Source organism: Prenolepis imparis, unplaced genomic scaffold, assembly GCF_030444845.1.
Source record: "Prenolepis imparis isolate NDT839.2.m4 unplaced genomic scaffold, iyPreImpa1.0 SCAF_3, whole genome shotgun sequence".
Classification (NCBI taxonomy): Eukaryota; Metazoa; Arthropoda; class Insecta; order Hymenoptera; family Formicidae; genus Prenolepis; species Prenolepis imparis.
In genome coordinates this window covers 6,054,692-6,079,587 of record NW_028141161.1, presented here as the reverse complement: position 1 = coordinate 6,079,587, position 24,896 = coordinate 6,054,692, and the positions used below count along the sequence as shown (strand labels likewise).

Genomic DNA, 24,896 nt, shown 5'->3' with positions numbered 1-24,896 from the left:
AGCAGTGGTATCAACGCAGAGTACTGAACCTTTGATCTTTTTCAGCTGACCTTTCAGCAGTCCGCCATGTCTTTAGGTTGCAGCACCGTATCAATATTTTTGTTGTACCCATTACTATTAAAACAATTTTGCGCGAAATATTTTCGATATATTATTTTATAGTCATTTTTTCTGAATAAAAATTTAATATTGCATAAAACGCGAAATCAAAATGATAGTATTGTAGTTTTACAGATTATATTTTACTATAAATGTAATTACAGTAATGGAGTTATTGGGTTCTTTATGTTGAACGGGATTGGCATGACTTATAAAAATGGTCGCTTACGATGCGCAAGCAAATCTGCGCGGCTGATTTGAGAACAAAGGACTGTCCCTACTGTATGTAAGTATACTGTGGTATGTACTCGATATAATATATTTTTTTCGAATAATTGCATTTCGCGTGTTATCATATAATCTCTTATTTTCAATTACTGTTTCTCACTGCGACCGCAATATTACTGAGATGGCGCTAGCGCGCAGCAATTTTTTTCGGGCGACACAAACTCCCGTAAGACCATTGGCACAGTATAACTACATACAGTAGTGACAGTGCTAGAAAATCAGCGAGTAAATTTTCTTTTACGCTTGCGTTAGCTCCGTGAACTTGGCCCCCCAATTTTGATTTTTTTTTTTTTTTTTTAAATCGTTTGTAAGTCGTTTGTAGATGATTGTTAGATTAATTAAAACGTTTGTTAGATTAGCCTCGCGCTGCAAAATAAAAATAAAATTGACCGTAAAGTTAGCCCCCGGTTTTTTATTTTGATCCTATTTCAGTTTTGCAGAGGCTGAATCGATGCGGAATCGTTTGTTGGTCACGAATATGCTAATTAGAACGTTTGTTAGATCGTCGTTTCTTAAATAAAAGCAAAAAACGATATTTCGCGTGTCGCTAATCGCGCTGGTCTGCAGTAGCCATTATGGCTTCTGCAGACCAGCGCGATTTCGCGACACGCGACGCGCGATATCCAATGAGCTTTTGCCAAACAGCTTTTTCGAGAAAGCTGTACGCTCATTGGATATCGCGCGTCGCATATCGCGAAATCGCGCTGGCTGCAGAAGCCATTAGGGTGCCGTCACATGGGGCGTAACTTGCGTAAGCGTAACCAGCGGATCGCCAATCACCGAGTTATTCCGATAGAGCTCGACGAAGGGCTCTATCGGAATAACTCGGTGATTGGCGATCCGCTGGTTACGCTTACGCAAGTTACGCCCCATGTGACGGCACCCTTACGCGGAAAATATCTGTCCATGTGAACGCACTCTTAGGGTCATTCCACAATAGGTTGCAAATGTTCTCGTTGCCAGTTGACAATTGTGGATTGACCAATCAGCTGATAAGTTGCTTTACCTTAGGCCGGTATTCATAGTCGGTTCTTATATTTAAGAATGTCTTAAGTACAATCTTAAGATGCGATTAACCAATCACAGAGCCGTATTTGCATCTTAAGACATTACTTAAGACGGTCTTGAAATAAGAACGGACTATGAATACCAGCCTTAGAGTGCGATCTCATGGACTGATATTTTCCGCGTACCGCGTAACCAATCAGAGCCGTAATAGAAAACGCGGAACGACTCTGATTGGTTACGCGGTACGCGTTATGCTTCACGGTTATTTCCCTAGAAAATTATCAAATATCGTTTTTTGCTTTTATTTAAGAAACGACGATCTAACAAACGTTCTAATTAGCATCCCATACAACATCAAAACCAAAACATGTCTAAAATCGGGACATAAGACGTCTTTAATATGTCTTTAAGATGTCTTTTAGACATTATGTCATAAAATGTCTTAAAGACGTATTAAAGACGTCTTAAGGGGATCCTAGTCGGATGGTCGAACTCCGATAAGTTAGCACCACACATATCCAAACATATACACGTATACACATATTCATACGATAGGTTAGCACCACACATATCCAACATATGCACGTATGCACACATATGCGTGAAAATGTTTTTAATATATAACTTTTTTATTAGACTTGCAATCTCACTTTTTATTGTTTACTAATATTTCTTCATGTTAACCCTATCGCGTATACTATATTTTATGCACAGATAAACTGCAGAACTATTTTTATTAAATAAGTATTGTTACGAGCTGACATGAAAGAAGCCGATAACAAAACTGTAATTTTTGATTTTTATATGATTTATATATGGAATTATAGCTAACGCGGTCCGTTTTTATAAGTACTTTAATCGTGGAAAAGGATTTATTGATCTGTATAGTCAATAAAAAGATATCCCAAAATAATAAAGTTGGTTCTGCCGTACCGACAGAACTAACTTTAGGATCCGACTAGGATCCCCTTAAAGATGTCTTATGTCCCGATTTTAGACATGTTTTGGTTTTGATGCTGTATGGGATATTCGTGACCAACAAACGATTCCGCATCGATTGAGCCTCTGGAAAACTTAAATAGGATCAAAATAAAAAACCGGGGGCTAACTTCACGGTCAATTTTATTTTTTATTTTGCAGCGCGAGGCTAATCTAACAAACGTTTTAATTAATCTAACAATCATCTACAAACGATTTAAAAAAAAAACTCAAAAAGTCAAAATTGGGGGGCCCAGTCCACGCTCAATTTCGCTTATGTAAAATGACCGCAGAAAGTATATACCAAAATCGTTCATTCTGCGCATGTACATATAGTATACGTAACGTGTACTATAGACACATGCACGCACACAAACGAAATCCAGCCTATATATGTGTCAATACATAGTTACTTAGTACATAAGAAGTCCAGTTATATGTACATAAGGAGTAAGGGCTAGTCTACAATAGAATCGTTAGTCGTAAGTCGTAAGAAAATTGACCAATCACAGTCGATTATTTAAAAAATAATCAACTGTGGTTGGTTAATTTTCTTACGACTAACGTCTTATTGTAGACCAGCACTAAAATTACCCCTCATCCCCCTTGAAGGAAGAGCAAGGGCGACTTTAGGCCCTGCGCACAATAAGAAAAATATTAGGAATAAATATTAAATATTAGGAATAAGAATTATTTTAAAATATGTAGTAAAATCGAAAAACTCTAATATAAAAATACAAATTTGAGTATAAAGGACTAGTAAGGGCTAATAAACTACTAAGAGTCCTTTATACTCGAATTTGTATTTTTATATTAGAGTTTTTCCGATTTTATTATTTTAAAATAATTCTTATTTCTAATATTTAATATTTATTCCTATTGTGCGCAGGGTCTTATGTTTACATAGTTAAAAAGGCCTCTAGAATACATGAAATTTTCTCATGAACAACTTTTTGATTCGACAAATATTTTTGTTACTGGCTTGTAATACTTTACGTGGGCCATTCTGTATATAATTATAAATTCACTATCATAATAATATAAAATAATATATAAATATTAATGATATATATATAACTATATATTATATTTGTATTATTTATACTATATCTATATAATTATATTAGGTGTACAACTTTGCTTCCGCCGTTTTTTTTCCGAAATTCGAGGCTTTATTGTAAAAAACTGGTTATACATTTATGATTCAAAGTATTGTCCATCGCTGGCCACTACTTTCTCCCATCTTTCGGGCAGCGTACGAATCCCGCGTTGAAAAAACTGGTCATCTTTTGAAGCGATCCACGAATCGATCCAATTTCTTACTTCTTCATAAGACCGGAAGTGCTGGTCAACCAGGCCGTGTGCCATTGATCGAAACAAGTGATAGTCAGAGGGAGCAACGTCTGGAGAATACGGCGGGTGGGGTAGGACTTCCCATTTCAACGTTTCCAAGTATGTCTTGACCACTTTCGCAACATGGGGTCGAGCATTGTCATGCTGCAAAATCACTTTATCGTGTCTCTCGTTGTATTGCGGCCGTTTGTCTTTTAATGCTCGGCTCAAACGCATTAATTGCGTTTGAGCCGAGCATTAAAAAATAACGATCGCCTGTGATTGTTTCAGTCGGTTTTAACAGCTCATAATACACTACGCCGAGCTGGTCCCACCAAATACAGAGCATGACCTTGGAGCTGTGAATATTCGGTTTGGCCGTCGACGTGGAAGCATGGCCGGGATATCCCCATGATTTTTTGCGCTTGGGGTTATCGTAATGAACCCATTTTTCGTCCCCAGTCACAATGCGATGCAGAAATCCCTTCCGTCTTTGCCTTTCAAGCAACTGTTCACAAGCAAACAAACGCCGTTCAACATCTCTCGGTTTCAACTCGTACGGCACCCAATTTCCTTGCTTCTGAATCATTCCCATGTCTTTGAGGCGTTTTGAAATTGCTTGTTGAGTCACTCCCAATGATCGTACCAATTCTACTTGACTTTGACTCGAGTCTTCATTAAGTAATGCCTCCAATTCTGCATCTTCGAAAACCTTCTCTCTTCCACCGCTATGCCGGTCTTCGACGTGAAAATCACCGTTCTTGAAGCGTTGAAACCACTCACGACACGTTCTTTCACTAATAGCGGCCTCACCATAATATTTGAGAGCATTCGATGAGCCTCAGCCGCAGATTTCTTCATATTGAAGCAGAAAATTAAAACCTCCCGCAAATGACGAGAATTTGGCTCGTAAACTGACATTTTCAATCGAGAATAACTTTATGATGCAGACACAAATCGACTAATGTTTCTATGGGGTTATGTTGACAGATGCCCAAGTTTATTGCATGACGTCTATGATCTATTTATTTCGACCACTACTTACCGCTAAAGCCATCTATAGGAAAACGGCGGAAGCAAAGTTGTACACCTAATATTATATATTATTAATATATATTTAACATATTTGATTAATATATATTATATAATATAAATATATTATATATTATATAATCATCTGAATAATTAATATACAATTATATAAAAATATAATTGTTTATTAATGTTTGTAATATTTATATTTGAAATATAATTAAAAATAATTAAGAATAATTATAATTAAGAATAATCTAAATAATATTTATATTATTTTATGTTGTTTGCACATTTTCTATGAATAATATAATTGAATATATAAATATGTATATTTACTACAAACATATAATTATAATTTTTCATACAATTACATATTCAATTATATTACTTTCCAATTAACGTCATTTTTTTTCTTTCTATGGAGTAACATTATTGCAAGTCGTTGATGTATCATTGCACATTGAATATCAAACGAAGACAGAAGATATAGCGTTGAAAGCGTCAAAGCGAACGCAGCCCTAGTGATAAGTGAGAAAGAAAAGCCTACCTTGAATTTTGAAAATGAAGTAAAAAAAGTAACATTTTAGCTACAAATCGACACTATAACACTGGGTCACACCATGTAACTCATTGTAGCGATAACAAAATTCATCGTGTGCCATTAGACATTGTTGAAAATGATAATTCAAATATTTGATTTTTAATGACCATATTACATTTTTCTTCAAATATGTATTTTATTGTAATTAATGCTGTGATTATCAGTTTTAGTATCATATGCAATATCCGTTATTGCATATTACGTGTAATATTATAAAATTGAATATCCGATCTCTCTCTCTTAAGCATAATGCGATGGTGGCATTGTTAAATCTTGTAAGACAGCCAATTGTTCTTCTGTAAAGTGTTGCGCATGACCTGACCAGCCATCATAATGTGTTCGTTTGAAATCACTCAGCGTCTTTCTTATTGTTATCTGTAATTCAAGTATTTATTACAAAAAAATTGATCGTATCTCATTATAATTATACATATAATCTATTTAATTTAAACAATTGCAAACAGCATATGTGTATTAAGTAATATTTAAGCAACATAATCTAGGATGTCTACCCAAATCTTGTAAAGATAAATAATAAAAATCTTGTAAACACCCTGTATAATCACATAAAAAAAAAATTGAAGAGAAATTTAAAAAACTACCGGTATGGGCTGCGGATCATTCATATGAAAGCCGAGATGCTCGAAGACTGAAGGCACGTATTTTGGCACATCATACGGATGGGCACGAATGAAAGCGCACAGTCCGAGTACACCCGCATGACGTAAACGTATAGCATCGATCTTCTCTGCATTTATCGATGCATTATCGACAGAACTAGTCTCTTTCTTGTGCAATCGCGTTCTCGCCTTTCTCTTGAATTCCTCCTAAAAAATCATAAACGATATTTTGAATCTTAAATCTTTTTTAGAACGCTAAATGCGATCACTGTATAAGATAAAAAAACTTTAAGGCTCCTGGGTCCTCGCCGACCATATTGAAATTGTGACGTCAGAAGCGAGAAAACACATGCTAAAAATTCTTAGATGCCATTTCGAAATAAAAAGATATTTCGATGAAACAGCACTTCAGATGGCTTTAGCACACTCTTAAAATGCCTCGAAAACTATCCTTTTCCCTTTATAATAGTATTAAATAATATTTTAGCAACCTACCAATAGCTTCTCTCCATCCTCGATGAACGTGCAATGTAATAAACCGCCGAGCACTAAGCTGGCCTTCTCCCTGACCTCTAAACGCCCATCCTCTAATAAGCGCAGAACGATATTCTTAACGCAATCGATCCACGTTATGTTACTAAGAATTATACCCATGTTATGAAAGACTAATACTTGAAGGAACTCCAAGCTGGTGAATCTAGCGGACCACGACGAGTGCTCGGACATCGTCTTCACCGCGGTCAAGGCTACTGACATAACTTCCGGCAATGTAAACGCTTGTGCGAGTGTCGCTAAGGTATACAAACACAACTTGTTGAGCTCCTCGTCCGCCTCCGAATTCTCCAATTGACATATAATCGGAAATATCTCGTAAAACCCTGGCGTAGCAGCGTATTGCGAACGAGATAGACTACCTATGATCCATTTGCAGACAGTCTTTAACAATCTCTTAGGGACTTCCTCCTCTTCCGCCTTGGGTACTATCTTCAATTCGTCGAATGAGACATTAGTAACTTTTTCCAACAGATTCTCTTTATCTAGACCGTTCAGTTTGGTCGCGTCGTCGACTTTTTCCAACAGATTCTCTTCATCTAGACCATTCAATTTGGTCGCGTCGTCCTCTATAAGTAGCTTCAATTTTGGTACAATCTTATCGATCAAAGTCTGCATTTGCGGAATCGCAATATCATGTGAGCAATGCGGAAACTTTAAATCGGCATCGAATACGGTGACCAACATCGAACCTAAGCGTTCCCGAACGTTTTGAAACGGATTGGTCAGCAAACGATTTTCCAGACGCACCAGCAGACGTTGCAATAATTCTGTGACTCGCCACGACTGCTGATTCAAGGCGCTTTGCAACACGTAAAGACGACCGCATTCCACGAAGGAAGATTCCGAGTCTTTCAAAGGCGGCTCCTCTATCAGGCACTCCAATAGCCAATGATGCCTATTCGGATCCCTACGTTGTTGAGCCGTTGCGAAGCATATACCCCAATCCACGATGGTTTCCTCGGTCAAATTCGCGATCGCGGTTCTTATGATAGGCAATAAAGCTTGCCACATGTCGCGAGCCATCTGAAATGGCCAGTGCTTGGAGCCTTTAATTATCCCGGCTGTAATTTCCGCGGCGCATCGTTGGCTGCTCTCGTGCTTGTCCGTCACCAGTCGCTGCAGATGCGGCAGAAAGTGTTTCAGGTAACCGATCCCGTGGTTGCGAAACAGGCCCTTGAATAGAAAACATCTGAACCCGTTGAATTTGTCCTTGCCCTTCTTCTCCTCCAAACTAAGGAAACTTATCAACTTGTCGATGTAATGCGGATTGTCAAAGAAGGTATGAACCTCTAGCTCTTGATCCGTTAGATCGCGTACTTCCATATCGAGACAGGGTTGTTGAGACGAAGGTGCGTATACTTCTAAGGTCTTCGGCCAGACATAATAGCCCACGTATGGTTGGTAAACGTATCTAGATTCGTCCCATTGCTCGGTGGTCAGCGGACGAGTCTCGTAATTGTACTGAAGCCAAGAATTGTCATCTCTTATTCCGGGCGTGATACTTTGACTTTGTTCCTTTCCCTTTAATACGCTCTTCTTGGACAGACTGCGTATATCAACTGTCACCTTGAAGTAAACATTTTAATACACATTTATAGCCACAATTTTATATAAATAATCTATGTTTATTTTGTTTACAAAATCTAATAAAAGTCGTGCATACTTTCGGATGTTTTCGCTTTTGCTGCTTCAACATAAATATCACTGTTTTAATAGCGATCTTTCTCTCTTCCAAGGAATCGTGTATAAGCGCCTGCAGGAAATAACGCACTATTCTTGCGGAATAGATGTGATTCGGATGAAACAGATCGCGTATGAAACTCATCGCCATTAATCTATGCCGCCAGTGTAGAGATTCTTCACGTATGCAACGTAGTAGTTCATCAAGTAAACCCGTATACGCCGCCAGATTAGACTCGTTGAGTTGCTTCAAGTTTTGCGCGGCCTTTTGTATCTCAATATCATCAGGCTGCGGCAGTATTGCTCGCGGAAAGCTTTTCCACAGTGCGCGTGCAGCTATCAGACACCTGTCGGGTATTTCGACTTCAATCATATTCATATAAAAGCACTTGCTTATAGTATCTACGATGTTCTCCTTCAGACGGATCACAGAAAGTTTCTCGGATGGGTTGGAAAGTACGACGGCCGGCCACAATGATCTCAACACACTCCAGTCTTCGTCCGTAATCATGGGAGAGTGTTGCGGTCCAAGCAGCATATATAGAACACCCTGTGTTTTCGAATAGTTCAAAAATCTGACCACAAAATCAGGCATAAAAAGGCAAAGTAAGAGAACTATCTATTATTTACCTTATATTCATCGTGATACTCTTCGGTGTCTTTTGCCAAAATATCGATGAGACGAGGAACTATAAATGGACAAGAATAGGGAAAATTTTTAAGCGCGGAGAAGAGACCGGCTTGAGCCTTCGAACGCACGTTCGCGTATCTGCTTATCGCCAGCGTGAATAATTCCAACATTATTTGTTTATGAGTCTCCGTTAGCACGACCAATTGCATGAGCTGTCGGTATTCATGCTGAATGTCACAACGTTCCAAGATCAATGGACCCATCCGATTCTTGTTCCCTACCAATTTATCCTCGAATATCCTTTTAGCGACTTGAAAAGTCTTGCGTCGTTCATCGTGCAATTCGCGCAGCCGTATTTTTCCCAATAACAAGCTAGTCCAAATCTGTAATTTGAATAAAATTTTTTAATAAATATTTAAAAATTTTTGTTCATATTTAAAAAAATATTTTTGAGAAAAAGTAATAAAGGGGAAAAGCTTAAATTAATTTGGAAAATCTATGGTATAAGCTTTTTGAGAAAAAAATTATATATGTATATAAATATACACACTCGTATTAATACAAAGAAACTTTTGGTATTGTCCTCTGCATTTTCAAGCATCGTCCTTTGGACTTGGCTCATAATCCCAGCGAGATATTGCCTAACATTGCTATCATCAGGCATTGTAACATTTCCACTTATTCCATATGTAGGCACTTTAGGTATATTCCAGTCTAAGGAAGATTTAACTACTTCAAGTGGCGCTTCTGTCCACACTGGTAGGACAGATTCGGAGCCTCGAATGATGCAGCATATGATATTTAAACTGACCAACAACTCTTCCCTATAATCATTTACATATGTTATATAGTTATTTATCTATGTATTATATCATTCGAAATCACTAGCGGATCCGGGGGGGGGGGGGGTTAAAATCCCCCCCTTGGAAATTAAAAGAAACAGTTTTGCTGAATTTGTTTAAAAAATATAAGTAAAGAAAAACAAACATTAAAGAGCTATCGACGTCGTTGATCTTGGAATAAATAAATCTAATCATGAAACCAAAAATATTAAATAAAATAATTTTGCAAACCCCCTCCCCCCCCCCATTATCGACGTTAGGATCCGCTAGTGTTCGAAAGTTTTTATCTTAAACATTTTATATAAAATGAATCGATATACATTTTACATGAACTGACCTACTTAATGATTTAGAATCTTTGCAGTATCCCTTAAGCTTATCAATTTGAACTGTCAAATATCTGGAAAATATTCGTTGTACAGCCGCAATCTCTTCTTCGCCAGGAATATACCATTTGATACAGAAGTTATCGAGATTCACGCTTTGGCCCCAATCTCTGATGTAAGGATAGTCAGGATCGTTGTAATCTCTCTTGCTGGCTCTATACTGGCACGGAGTGATGGTTGACAACGACCAGAGAATGCACTTCAACAGATGACAGGCCAGTTTATTTCCGTCTGTCGATCTCAAGAGCAGAACACGATCGAGAACGTTGATCAGGGTGTCCATATGCGGTATCAGGTTACTTCCCGGAGTGTCGACAATCGCGGACAGTATAAGTAAAGCGTGTAGAAGGCGATGATCCAAGTTCTCCTCCTTCAGCACGTCCTCTTCCTCGCTGACAAGCGGCAGGATCGTTTGCGCTAGCACAGGCACCAACGCGTGCAAGGTATCGCGTCCGTTGAAGCGAGAGAAGCTCTTGCAGACGACTGCCGCCAGTTGGCCGGCGACTTTCGTCTCCAGAATCCGTTCTGTCATGAACGTACGCAGCTTGTGTAAAGCACTCTCGAAGATTGCGTCGCTGGTCTCCATCAAAAGTGTGGTGCATACTCCAGAGAGCGCCGTCTCCGCAATCGACTCCAGTTTGCTCTTCAAATCACCGCCACGGTTCTCGAGCCGCACGCTCTCCAACGAACTGGAATCAATGAACATGAACACCCTGTCCAGAAATTGCAATATGAAGTCTTCGAAGCGCGACGTCGCCTCGCAGATCATCCTTTCGTCCTCCGTCATGGTCGCAGTCGATCTAGAGGAATCCACTATGGGGATCAGCGTAGCGTAAACGGAAATGAAGCGAAACGTGGCGAAGCATTTTGTAATGTCGTTCGGATCGATCCCTGGTAAAGATGAAAACAACAATGGCAGTACGTGCATTGGCCCTTCCGAGAATGTGTAATCTGTAAAAGGACAAAGATGTAATTACATATGCACAGTGTTTGCTCTTATCTAAATAAAATTATATGATCTAGATAAAATTTTGGCGTCATCTTATCTTTATATAGATAATAAAAATACGTATTATCTATGTCTGCATCTTAGATAAAAAAAAGTGTTATCTTTACTAAATTATCTAGAAATTATCTAAATTATCTAGAAATTATCTTGATAATTATCTAGAAAAATTATCTAGAAATTATCTAGATAACACAGGACCACAAAAAAAAATTTTTGTTTTGTTTCTGAAACTAGAAATGTTTCTTATAGATTTTGGGTCCCTGAATCCGAATCTGTAACCCGTTTTACTCCATCACATCTAGTTTTTTAGATAATCGTAAAATAAAGTGAAAAATTTGTGAAAAATGGAAGAAAACAAAATATTTTTTTTAATAACTTTTTTTTTCCAGGGATATGTAAACGTAAATTCAAATTGTTTTGAAATATGCAAATGAAAATCTATCCATTTGGTTAATTGAAAACCATTTTTATAAGTGGGGGGGGGGGGGCTAATGTGTAATTGGCCCCCAAAATTTTTTTAATAACTTTTATAGGACAAAATTTTATTTTTAATATAATTGGAACTAAAATCTATTAGAAACACCTACCCTACTTCCAAATATATAAAAAAAAATTTGTCGTGTGAAAGTTATTCAAAAGTTTTGGGGGCCAACTTCACATTAGTCCCCCTTCCGCCAATTATACAAAAATGGTTTTTAATAAACCAAATCGATAGATTTCCATTTACATATATCAAAACAATTTGAATTTTCGTTTACATATCTTTAGAAAAAAAGTTATTTAAAAAAAACTTTATTTTCTTCCATTTTTCGCTTCATTTTACGATGATCTAAAAAACTAGACGTGATGGAGTAAAACAGGTTACGGATTCGGATTCAGGGACCCAAAATCTATAAGAAACATCTACTCTAGTTTCAGAAACAATACAAAAATTTTTTTTGTGGTTCTGTGTAATTATCTAGATAATTATTTAGATAATTTCTAGATAATTATTTAGATAATTTCTAGATAATGTTCAGATAATTTGGCGGTTTTAAAAATAATATTATCTGGAAGTTATCTAGATGAATCGCCATATAATTTTATCTTTTATCTAGATATATTCAAAACAAAATCATCTTCATCTTATCTAGAAATTTACATATTTTCATCTCATTTTTATCCAGCTAATTTTTAAATCATCTAAGCACAACACTGCATTTGCATGTGAGAGAAATAGAGTAAAAAAAGAAAAAGAAAAGGAAGAAAAAAGAAGAAAAAAGAAAAAGAAGAAAAGACGAAAAAGAAAAAAACCAATATAACATTGTAAATTTCATACCTGTGTTTATATTCCTAGGACCTTGCACCATTGGCCTGGCAACAGCAACCATACAGATCATTGAAGCTGTAAGTTTATGCGGTTCGGTCAAGGAATCGAACGTAGAATACATTCTGTCTAACATATCCGGTATCACTAAATTCGGTCTCATAGTAGCAAGGTATAGCAAAGCGTGGCAGGCGTCGTTTACACCTAATTTACTGAACATAGCTGTCATAGCTACGGGCAACATACTCTTAACAAAGGCATCAACGTCACCATCGGTTAATTTGTAATTGTTAGGAATTGGAGTCTCCCAAGTTCGTTTAGCATATCTCTCTCTGAAATCGTGCAAGCAAAACAAATATCTATTTAATTGGATACCCTAAGATAAAAATGTACTTAAAATGTATTATACTTGCTATGGATTCTACTGGTATGTGATTAAAATAATATAGAATGCAATATAAATATTACAATCAAAATGTAAATATTAAATACCTACATACTTGTGCAAGCGTAATATAAAATGATATGGAAGTTTGATAAGAAGTTCCCTTAACTTTCCCATCCACCGTCCAAAATTGGCTGGATGAAAATATGTTTCTATTGTTTTTAAAAACTTTTCTAAATACATCTGTGCACTTGAGCCATTTCCCTGTAGAAGATATATGTATTTGTATATACAGGATATCCCATTTTAACTTACACAATATCTCTTGAAAAATGCAATTTTAGAGAAAAATGTTTCAGACAAAAGTTATAGGATTTCGAGGGGGAAAGAAGTTGGGACTATTGATTTTTTCCTAAAAGTCAATTTTCAAGGTTATTTATGTTTTTTTAAATGGAACTACTACAATTTTTTCGAGGGGGAAAGAAGTTGGGGCTATTGACTTTCCTAAAGGTCAATTTTCAAGGTCATTTAAAGATCATTTGTTTTTTTAAATAGAATTCTATAATATTTTTTTACATAAATCGATTTCTCATAATATTTATTATAAAAAGTTATAAGGATAAGACGAATAGTCAAAAAGTGAATAGTTTATGAGATATTTTATACTTTAGTTCAATATAGTAGTTTCATTTAAAAAATTCAAGATGATCTTTCCCTGACCTTGGCAACCCTTGGTCAAAGTGATAAAATCTGTAAATAGATATTTTTAAACCCTACAATTTTCATTTAAAACATATTTTTCCAAAATGCATTGTTTTGAGATATTCAACTGTATCCAGACTTTTGGCCCACCTTGTATATGTATATATACAGAGCAATTTAGAACAAGTGTAAAAAAACTATAATAGATTGTTTATTCCGAATAAAAAATATTGTATAAACTAATATATATAAGTCCTATTCTCAATATTTATATAATTACAGTTTTTAAACTTTTTTTAAGTTTTAAAATTTTATTGATATAATAAAATCACATGCTTAATGTAACTTTTAAGAAATTAAAACAAAACAGAAAAACAAAGAATATAAAATATTATTTATTCATATAGTTGTTTCATAATAAACTCTTAAAATGTATTCTTGAGCAAATTTTAAAATTCCTGTAACTATGTAATAGAAATAAAAATGATATTTTTTAGAATAACTCTCCAAACAATCTGTGAAAGTTTTTTACATTCGTTCTAAATCACTTCTACACATACAAACTTTAAAAGAATATATCTTACTATTTACATACTAATTGCACAATTCTTACCAAAACTGCTACTATCCACATAGCTATGGATCCTACTTCTAGTTTATGGTTCTTGCTGTGTTGCATATGTTTATATGTTACTGGCAAGTTTAAGCACCGTATAAATCTAGTGAACATCAAGGGAAAATGCGGTTCCCAGTCAATGTATCCAATATTGTTAGTTGCCAATCTTGCCATTAAGCACATCATATTGTTTTCCCATTGTGGCGCATTGTGGCATACCTTCCACAAGGTCATAAATTCATCAAACCATAATTGATGACCGATGACATGATGTTTGGGAGGCAGTTGCAATGGTAAAAAGCATTCCAAAATCTGAAGACTTGTACACATTGTCATACTGTCAAGAGGACAGAATGTTGGTCTTAGCTCATCTAATATTTCTTGCGTGGCATTTAACTGTCGCAACAATATCGTTAAATATAAAATTAGTTATACACTAAATGCATCTTTAAAAAATGTCTTTTAAAAAAAAATTATTCTTACAGGGAAATAAATCTTTACAGAGCGAATCACGCAATGTAATATATTTTTCAACAATGAAAGCTGACGATATATTCCTGTCATTTTATCTTTTAAAAGAAGTCTTATCTCATATAAAGGTCTCCATGGAAGTTCTAGCTCATCAGGCCTAATTAATTCTTTTTTCCTGAAAAAAAGAGGATTGACTATCAAATAGGTTCTATTCCATAAAAAATAATTTTGCAGCAGTAAAAAATCTGTATGTTTTAATTAGATCTTAACAACAAATTTATACATAAATTTTGCTTAGAATGTAATATAAATTGATGTACCTCCCAATCAAGTTCAAAAAGATAATATTTATATTTAAAATTTTGCTCTTTTGCCTAAATAAAATTTATTTTCTCATGAAATAGGTGTGAAAATGTAATATTAAAGTTTATTTATCTACAAGATTTAAAGGACTTAAGGTCTTGCTAATTTGTAACCATAAACGCGTGTTACTTATGTTGTAAGTGGTTCGTATCATGTGTTCAGTGAAGGTAAGGTAATAAAAGATCATATCTGACATATGTTTATATGAACTTTTTTTCCTTATTTTTGTGTCCTGAATCGACCATTGCAATACTTTCCACTTTTTAGGATACACCCTGTATATAAAGTTGTCGTAAAGATTTAATTTAAACATAAAGATTTTTTACAAAATACTATATACAGTATCTTTTAAAATAATCTTACATTTAAGCATATTGAAACAATACAAAGATGTCACAAACTTAATTTATAAATGTACTTTTAATTTCTATTCCACTTACTTCAGTAATAAAATTAAGGTGCTGCAAAATTTGCTGATTAAATTTGGATCCAAATTTGGTATGGTGACAAGTTCATACATCAATTTTACGAATGTTATATGATCTTCCTTACTGAACTTCATTCCATATAGTTTTATATATCTGGAAAATAATTCGAAATATTAAATGTGTGTTGTGTTATAATAAATACCTAATATAAAAAATAGTATAAAAATAGAAATATAGTATAATAAAAGGACCCCGTACAATCCTTATGGAAATTGGATTTTGGTGGAATTGGCTGATTTTTTCATAAATTGTAGCTTGTAACCTGCTGAACAAAAGATGTAATAGTCTCAAAGCTAAATAACGAACAGTTACTGAGCTACAACCAGTCAAACAACTCGCAGAGCCCGAGCTTTTCATGTTTGACTGACTGTAAATCAGTAACTGTTTATTATTTAGCTTTGAGCCTAGTATATTTTTTGTTCAGCAGATCATAAGCTACAATATGATAGAAAACCAGCTGATTTTACCAGGATTCAATTTCATCTAGAATTTCATATAGGTTCAAGAACTCTGCACTAATCCTATATAAAATTGAATGTATGTTGTGGCTTATGATCTGCTGAACAAAAAATATAATAGGTTCGAAGCTAAATAACAGATATTTACTAATTTACAGTTAGTTAAACACAAAAAAATTGGATTCTGCGAATCGTTTGACTGGTTATAACTCAGTAATTATCCGTCCATTATTTAGCTTTGAAACTATTTACATCTTTTGTTCAGCAGGTCACAGGCTACAATATATGAAAAAACTAGCCAATTCTACCAAAGGTTCCAGTTTCCATAAGAATTGTGCGGGGTCTTTTATATATCATATATTTGTGAAAGTGCACATCGACATGACCTTTACTAATTCTCATTTCGCTCATCATTGACCATCCTGGATGCTCAAAAGACTCTCTCATATGCGTGAAAATGATCGGTTCGGTTTTATTGTTACATGGAGTTTTTATTGTACTTGCGTTAGAAATGTACTGAGGAAGGCTGCATACAGCCGAAACGTTTATTATGTTGTAAATTTGTAGAAGAATAAATAATATTTGTGAACATATAATTAATTTGCTCGTTAGTTAGGCCGAGAAGTCTTTATTTATTGTTATATCATATATTATTTATATTTAATTATATATAATTAAATTTATATATCAATATATAAAATATATATTTTCTGGCTCCCCAAGAGAGCGTATATACTCTACTATTTGCTCACATATTTAATCTCGTTGACCATAAGAGGCATCCTGGTTTGAGCTCGCGAAACATGACGGCTCGTCCCAGATTTCCCTTGATCTCGGCGAGCCATTCCTGCGACTCCTCATCGAGTTTGTCCGAATAAGGTAAGAATCTGTTGTACATCAGCTCCTTCTGCGGTCGAAAGCCCAGATCTCTTCTAGAAAATGATGATTTTCGCGAATTCGTCGGGCTATCCTCTTCCTCGCTCGAATTGCACTCGTCGATCATCATCTCGCTTTCCATGTTGCTTGACATCGAGAGCAAACGATTCAAGTTGCGGAGAACCGATTAGCTAGGTTTGACGAAGCGTCTGCGAATAATGTTGTATCACGCGCCTGGTTGAATCAGCAATAACTCGCTTATTCCTCTTCATTTCTATCGAGTCATGTTTTCCATGCGTGAAGTCATGTTTGTGTTACGTCCTAGCTGAACTCAGCTGAATTTGACGAATAGAGTCGCTTTCACCATGAATTAAAGAGACTAGAGATCACTGATCAGCTGGCAAGCTTCTCTGCTTCGCTCTAATTGGTCGAGTCTCAACCGTAGATAAAAATGAAGTGCGCATGCGCGAGCGAGATGTGCAACCAATCAGCAGTGATCTTTTATCTCACTTTTATAACTTTCTTTTTATTTTGTAGAACTGAACAATTATACGATTTAAAATTTAAATAGTGAGATGAAAAATAATATATAATTAAATGATATAAATAATAAATTTGATTGGATTATAAGATATATAAGATAATATTTTATATTTAATATTATTATCCATTATGCAAACTAATAGTAATAAAGCTATAAAAGCATTGTAAAAGACTTTATTTATATATACTTTTAATTACATAATTAAACACACAGATCAGAAATGCATCAAATATTAAGAAAGATGTTTTTTTAATATCTGAGCGTTTAACACAAATTTTAATTTAGATAAAAAATCGCTATATTATAATATAATTGTTAAATATTTTTAAATAGCAATACTTGGATCTTTATAAGAAATTTATGTCTCTTATCCATAATATAATAATAGCAATGTTTAAACTGCTATAAATTTCATTATGAACGATTTTTTATCTCTGTTACATAAAATATACATCAAATATAAAAAGAATATTTTCTTTTTCACTTATGTGTGTTCTAGTTTATGATGAGACCTCTTCTATATTTGCTTAAATAAAATTTATACATGTTAAACAAATCCTATAAACTTAGACTGTGTAGAACTCATTGGTTTGCCGTTTTCAGTCTTTGTCAGGTATATTAAATAATGTACATTACAAAATATATCCTCAAATATAATGTCATGCCTTACTTATTAAATCATTTAGTCGTCTATTTAACTATTTTAAAATATAAATTTAATAGCCTAGTTTGACAAATAATTTAATAATGAGTGAAAAAAGAATAAATCTTTACTCTTTTATTACATTAAATTTAACGGTAAACAAAAAAAAACAAACACTACTACTATAAAAGTAGATACATATAAAGCATTGCAATAATTATGTAATTAAGGCGTTAAATTTCTAATAAGCTTGATATCTTACGCAAAATATTTACATTTACTACAAACATATATAGGGTGTGCGAAAAGTCCCGGAACGGTCTAATATTTCGAAAAAGAAGGATTTTACAAAAAAATATATTAAATAAAAATTATAGTGTTTAAAAGAATCCATTTAGCGGTTTAACAGTTTGACCTTAGATGGCATTACCAAGGTTATATCAAGGTCATCTTGAATTTTTTAAATAAAACCATATTTTTTTTATATAAATCGATTCCTTATAATATTTGGCATCAAAAATTATAAGGGTAGGATGATCAAAAGGTGAATAGTTTACGAGATATTTTATATTTTGACATAAGCTTACATGAACTACGAAATATCTTGTAAAATATTAATTTTCCAATGATCTTACCTCAATACTTTTAGGCACAAAATAATGAGAGAAATCTATTAATGTAAAGAAAACACATAGTTGTTTGAAAAAAAAAATGTAATTTACAACTAGCAGCTACATATTTTTTCTTAAAAACAACTATGTGTTGTGAGAAATTGATTTATATAAAAAAATATAGTGATTCCATTAAATTCAAGATGATCTTGATATGACCTTGGTAATGCCATCTAAAGTTAAACCGTTCAAATCGCTAAATGGGTTCTTTTAAACACTATAATTTTTATTTAAAACATTTTGTAAAATGCTTCCTTTTCGAAATATAAGACCATTCCAGGACTTTTCGCATACCTTGTATATTAAAAATTCCCTCCAATATTTTTTCTGCGACATCTCAAGAAGACCTATGTCTGAAACTGTGTAACAAGTAGCTTGGTTGCTTTGGCAATATCGTAAGCGCATGAACGTACTTGCTGCAGGCAACGATCCATATGTTCGGCATCACTGGTGCATCTTTGAAGACCGGAGCACTCTGCTTGTAGTCTCCCGGTGTTGCCATTCAATTGACGTAAGGCAGATTTGATATTTTCCTCCAGTGGATTCTATTGATACGACAGAAATTTTATCTCCTCCCAATTTAGCAAATGCGAGGAAATCCTCGAAAAAAAAAAGAATGATTTTATACCTGAGGAAATATGGCAGTTAGCTCAGCAACAGCGACGCGTATCCTCTCGGCACAAGGGACAAAGGCTTCTCGTTGGCTCGGATCTTGCATGGCCATCCACAATTCCTGGATTCGTTTGGTGACTTGTTCCGTTCGCCGAGTCACCTCTTCGCTGGGTGGCAAATTTGGGGCGCCATATTCCCATAAACTCTGCGTGTTACTCCGCGATAAGACCTCCGTATCGCGTTTCGTCTAGATTGAAATGATACGAACAAATATACATTGATATACATATTTCATTAACATAAATTTTATTTCAGAAAATACTTGACTAATTCAATTACTTGACAAATAGTCGTTGACCACGACCCTGGTTTCCGTAAGCCTTCTCTCGTCTCATACATAGACGCTGGTCGTTGATTTCCACGTACAATGGACGTTTTGATATCGTGCACTGGCTCTAATTCGGGTTCCTGTTCTCCACCGACATGCCCGTTTATATTATCATCACTAGAACCTTTTACCTAAATTATCGATATTTTTTAATTTGCAGAATTAAGTACAAATTAAGTGAGAATAATAATATAATAATAATTAAAATAATATAATTAAATATATAATTAATATAATATAATTAATAATATAATATAATTTATATAATTGTAATAATTTTCATGATAATAACATAAATTAATTAAAAAATTACTTAATAATAAAATTTACTATAATAAATAAATATAATTAAAATAATTAAATAAATATAATATAATTAAAGAATTACTATAATAATTAAATAATAAAAATTAATATAATAATATATATTGGTACCTATATTATTTAATAATATTACTTGTATGTTGCATGCAAAATAAAATTTTGTATATACCTTTTGTATATAATTTGTATTTACCTGTAACATACGTTTGAGTTTGTTGTTCTCTTGAGTAAGTTGCTCGATGGTAATTTGTAAAGTATACATCTGCTCGCGGAGATCTCGTACAGTTGATTCAGATAAAGTTAATTGTTTCTTTAAAACCTCTACCATAGATGGAAGGCCTTTAGCCAATGGTGCAAATACTTCCTAGACAACATAATGCAATAATATAATTTTATGTTAATCTTTATTAACACGAACAAAATTATTATAGCTTAATATATGATTACGCTAATTAATGATGTGAACATTTAAATCACTAAGACTGAATTGCGAATTGAAAAACATAAAGTGTTCAATAGCTATAATTTCACTATTGCCAAATTTACACTCTCGGCAATAATTATATATACAAATAATACATGTAATTTGCAACTAGCAACTACATACTTTTTCTTACAAACAACTATGTATTTTCTTTACACCAATTGATTGCTCTCCTTTTTTGTGAATAAAAGTGTTAAGGTAAGATGGATGAAAAATGAATATTTTACGAGATATTTCATAGTTTATGTAAAATTATGTCAAACTTAAATATAAAATATCTCGTAAACTATTCACTTTTTGGCCATCTTATCCTTATAACTTTTTATAGTAAATATTGCGAGGAATCAATTTATATAAAAAAATTAAGGTGGTTCCATTTAAAAAAACAAATGATCTTCAAATGACCTTGAAAATCGTCCTTTAGGAAAAAGTTAGTAGCACCAACTTCTTTCCCCCTCGAAATCTTACAACTTTTATTTAAAACATTTTTTTCTAGAAACAATATTTTTGAAGATAAAAATTCGTAACGCTTTATTTTTTGTCCACCCTGTATATAAAACTTTGTATTTAAAAAATTTTGTGAGCACTTATTGAACTATACTTGTTGAATCTTACTTATTAAAACTTACCTCATTATTAATTTGAATTTCTTTTGCGACATTAGACGAAGTATTGTCTGCGGATGTTAAAGCAGTGTAATCATCGTCGGATGCGACACTATCGTATAAAGGTTCATCGTCGGACATTTGTGATCCATGTTTGCCGAGTTGCTCTTTATGGAGCATATTTATTACAGGATCTAAAAAAAAACAATACATAAATATCGTAAATATGTATAATAAAATATTCAAAATTCTATAAAATATCGTATAAAATAAACGTTTTATAATTCGTATTACTTTGAAATGCATTATTGGCAAGCATATGTCTTCGACCCGCCTCAATCAGTAAATCTGCTATAAGTATAGTGAATTCTTTTGGTGTAAATCTTGCTAATTTCTGTCTTCCTTGATTCCTGGTAGATGACAATTGTGGATTAACCGGTAGAAATGGAACAGCACACTTCTCTGGGAGAGATGCAGTTGAAAACCAGACTATGAATAAAATATTAGATATCAGTTTATTTGCCTATTTATTGTTATATGTATATATTTTTAATAGATATATTTTTATTTTACAATCACAACTATGAACGAATTAGAATCATATTGTTAAGTTCAAAAATTTTGTACTCACCCTTCCATAGCAAAAGCGTGACAAAAAAAATATATGTATATATTATTCAGACAATCTAATAATAATAATAATAAATTCTAATAATAATAATAGTAATAATAAATTAATAATAATAATAAATTACACATCTAAAATTATAATCAGCATATTTATAATTTTTTTTATGTATAAAGCATGTAAAAGATGTAAAAATAACACTCACTCTTCTCAGTTTCTCGGCGATCTACCTCGTCATAAACATCCATGGCTAATTCTTCCAACAAGTGATTTGATAACTGAATGAAAATAAAGCAAATTAAGCAAAATACATGACAAAAATGAATGAAGTAAATAATCTCAATATAAATTCCTGCATACCATTTGTAATCTGCTTCTTCCTTCCAAGGCTATTTCACTTTTGTCCAAGTTAGAGGCCAAGTCAGAAATGATATGTTCGTTGTTTCGATGATTTGGTTTACGGGAACATATATGATATGTCAGTCTATCTGTTACTTCATACATACATTCAATTATACGTTCGGATAAATCTATATGTCCTGCCATTCTGAAATAAATATACATAAGATAGATTATCCTTTAAATATATTCTTCATATATACACATTCTTTGTTAAACTTCATTTACTTAGCAATATCGGCAGCTAATTGTCCATTTGAATCTACTGCACTTGAAATTGCACCATTAGCTATTAAAAGTTCTACTTGGAGATTTTGTCCAGCGCGTGCCGCAACGTGTAAAGGTGTGGTTCCTTTCTCCTGCACACACATACATAAACATATAATTCAACAGAAATGTTTCTATGATATAAATTCAATTATAATACAGAGTGTCCCATTTTAAATAAGCCAGGCAAATATCTCAAAAAATATGAAAGACACGGAAAAACATTTCATACAAAAATTGTTTGATTTGAAAGGGGACATAAGATGGTGCCGTTGATGTGACCTTGGATAATCATTTGAAAATCATGAAGGTCACTTTCATTTTCTTAATGGAAACCCCTATTTTTCAATGCATATTCTTGTATCTTACCTCGAGAGCTTTTCAAAACACTATAATAAAGTATTTTTTCATTCAGTGCTTTTCGAATTATAATGCTTGAGAAATTTACAATATATTTTTTGACATAAAATACAAAATATCTTGTAAAATATTTAGTTTTCGTTAATCTTATCTTAATACTTTTATGCATAAAATAATTAGACAAATCAATTGGTGTAAAGAAAACGCATAGTTATTTTTAAGAAAATATGTACAATTTAAAACATATTTTTTTCTTAAAAACAATTATGCGTTTTCTTTACACCAATTGATTAGTCTCATTATTCTGTGCATAAAAGTAAGTTAAGATTACCGAAAACTGAATGTTTTACAAGATATTTTGTATTTTATGTCAAAATACTGCATCTTTCAAGCCTCATAACTCGAAAAATACTTAACAGAAAAAACTTTATTATAGTGTTTTGAAAGGCTCTTAATATAAACTGCAAAAATATACATTGAAAAATAGGGCTTTCCATTTAAGAAATTGAAGGTGACCTTCAAACGACTATCCAAGGTCAATGGCACCATCTTATGTCCCCTTCGAACCAAACAACTTTTGTCTGAAACGTTTTTCCGTATCTTTCATATTTCTTGTGATATTTGCCTAGCTCATTTAAAATGGGACACCCTGTTATAACTTAATAATAATTTAACAATAACATATACTTAAAAATATATATTTGTATATAAATTACTTTAATAAATATTAAAATATACCTTGTAAAAATAATTAGGATTAGCACCCTGTGCTAATAGTCTCAATGAAGTTTCTAAATTACTTGTTCGAACACTGCTATGTAGCTGTCTACTTAATTCCTCCTCGGTACAACATTCTTCCTTGCTTGGTCGTAATATAAATGCCAGGTGTTGATGCTTTGCCTTAATAAAATCTGCCTTCACAGGACTATAAACAATAATGTAAAAATTATAATATATATATTTTTATATATATTATAAAAATATATATTATACAGAAAAAAATATATAAAGATAAATGTTTCTAAAAATATTACTAAATTACTAAAATATCATGAAATATTAATAAATTTTGAGGCTAAAATTTTATAAATATTACATAATGATTAAAATATCATTGATAGCTTTATATTTTAAAGTATTTCTAGTACTTAGAATTAGTTTTATTCAACAAAATCATAATAATCTTTATTTAAATGTGATTAATCTGATCTTTGAAGTATCTAACAAATGAAAATCATTCTGTCTTCTCTGCATAAAATAAAATTTGTCGCATAAATTACTAACTGCAAGGGATCCTTGGCCTGCGGCTTTCTTCTACTGAGTTTCAAGCTGCTAGGATCCAGTAGAGAGTGTTCCCAAATACTATTTGCACCATTGTCATTCAAAGTATGCACCATCTGAAATATTTTTATCTAGTTATTCCAAATATGTGTACACCATAAAAAATTCTAAAAGAGTGCTTTTCTTTCACTTTTCAGTCATTGTGTACCAACGTTCAACAAATGCGTGTTCCAAACATCCTTGTGCAGTGACTTGATATGTGACACATGACGTCCAAGACTACGATGAATCCCGCAACAGTCGTCGCATAATAAAATAGCTCTATTTATGGATGCCCATCCTGGCTCTGGAAAAAACAGCACATCTTTATTAATTAATCGCTTTCTCTTAAATAAATAAATAAATAAAAAATGAGTGATTCTAACTCAAGTACTCCATTAACAAATATGTATTATTAATAGCTATTTGTGAAAATTAAAATTGACAAGTACAACAAATTTGACATAACTTGATAATTGTCATGTTTTAATTCCGCATGAAGGCTCAATGATTGTTTAAATAATTGTCTTAAAAAAATATATAAAAGATAAAAAAAAACAACTTACCAAAGGTCCCACAGTCCGCGCAAACGTCAAGGCTAACTTTGTGCTTCGGACGCGCCATACTTTTGTCTTCTCTCTCTCGATGATTAATGACACTAATTCGTGCACATTTATACATACATATATTGGCATGACATGGTCAACGATTGACGATTCTAATCGACGCGGACGATTATTTGTGTCGGGGATAAAAACGTAAATCGAATCGTTCCGTCATCATCGTTCCAGCCTCTTATTGCCGCAGCATCCGAGAATCCAAGGAACTGGAAAAAAATTGCCCGATGATAGGCAACATACATAAATGCGCGAGAGATAATTGGAAGAGATCGCGCCCCGATAACGACTGTTGGTAAATTTTG

At 33.3% G+C, this 24,896-nt stretch overlaps 2 protein-coding genes across 4 annotated transcripts; both read right to left on the bottom strand.

Moving 5' to 3' along the window:
* Positions 1 to 5,424: 5,424 nt before the first annotated feature.
* Positions 5,425 to 17,107, bottom strand: LOC145933320 (proteasome activator complex subunit 4B). Its single transcript, XM_083032907.1, has 13 exons — positions 16,606 to 17,107; positions 15,348 to 15,488; positions 14,557 to 14,719; positions 14,071 to 14,469; positions 12,871 to 13,019; positions 12,383 to 12,702; positions 10,007 to 11,006; positions 9,378 to 9,651; positions 8,827 to 9,210; positions 8,180 to 8,746; positions 6,457 to 8,082; positions 5,944 to 6,168; positions 5,425 to 5,716 (listed from the first exon to the last, which is right to left on the bottom strand). Exons 1-13 carry the CDS (start codon positions 16,881 to 16,883, stop codon positions 5,582 to 5,584), a joined length of 5,661 nt encoding a protein of 1,886 aa, XP_082889033.1. The 5' UTR covers positions 16,884 to 17,107; the 3' UTR covers positions 5,425 to 5,581.
* Positions 17,108 to 17,542: 435 nt separating this feature from the next.
* Positions 17,543 to 24,682, bottom strand: Git (ARF GTPase-activating protein GIT1). 3 transcript variants are annotated; one of them, XM_083033441.1, is made up of 13 exons: positions 24,541 to 24,682; positions 24,126 to 24,281; positions 23,939 to 24,051; positions 23,393 to 23,579; positions 22,256 to 22,386; positions 21,989 to 22,175; positions 21,834 to 21,906; positions 21,295 to 21,489; positions 21,025 to 21,194; positions 20,105 to 20,275; positions 19,539 to 19,718; positions 19,216 to 19,446; positions 17,543 to 19,132 (listed from the first exon to the last, which is right to left on the bottom strand). In XM_083033441.1, the coding sequence occupies exons 3-13, from the start codon at positions 24,049 to 24,051 to the stop codon at positions 18,935 to 18,937; spliced, it is 1,836 nt and encodes a 611-aa protein (XP_082889567.1). In that variant the 5' UTR covers positions 24,126 to 24,281; positions 24,541 to 24,682; the 3' UTR covers positions 17,543 to 18,934. The 3 variants fall into 3 exon arrangements, with proteins under 3 accessions (XP_082889567.1, XP_082889568.1, XP_082889566.1); XM_083033442.1 differs by having other exon boundaries at positions 24,144 to 24,281; XM_083033440.1 differs by having other exon boundaries at positions 17,545 to 19,132; positions 24,148 to 24,281; positions 24,541 to 24,676.
* Positions 24,683 to 24,896: the final 214 nt, after the last annotated feature.

Bases quoted from the DNA above. Each gene is read 5' to 3' on its own strand.
- LOC145933320 (XM_083032907.1), bottom strand. From the start codon at position 16,883: ATGTCAAGCAACATGGAAAGCGAGATGATGATCGACGAGTGCAATTCG. The intron at 14,720-15,347 runs GTAAGTGGAATA...TCTTTTTTTCAG, and splicing joins ACCTTAATTTTATTACTGAA to GAAAAAAGAATTAATTAGGC. The intron at 13,020-14,070 runs GTAAGAATTGTG...TATCTTCTACAG, and splicing joins TGTGGATAGTAGCAGTTTTG to GGAAATGGCTCAAGTGCACA.
- Git (XM_083033440.1), bottom strand. From the start codon at position 24,655: ATGTATAAATGTGCACGAATTAGTGTCATTAATCATCGAGAGAGAGAA. The intron at 23,580-23,938 runs GTTAGTAATTTA...TATTGTTTATAG, and splicing joins CAGGCCAAGGATCCCTTGCA to TCCTGTGAAGGCAGATTTTA. The intron at 22,387-23,392 runs GTATATTTTAAT...ATGTGTGTGCAG, and splicing joins ATCCTAATTATTTTTACAAG to GAGAAAGGAACCACACCTTT.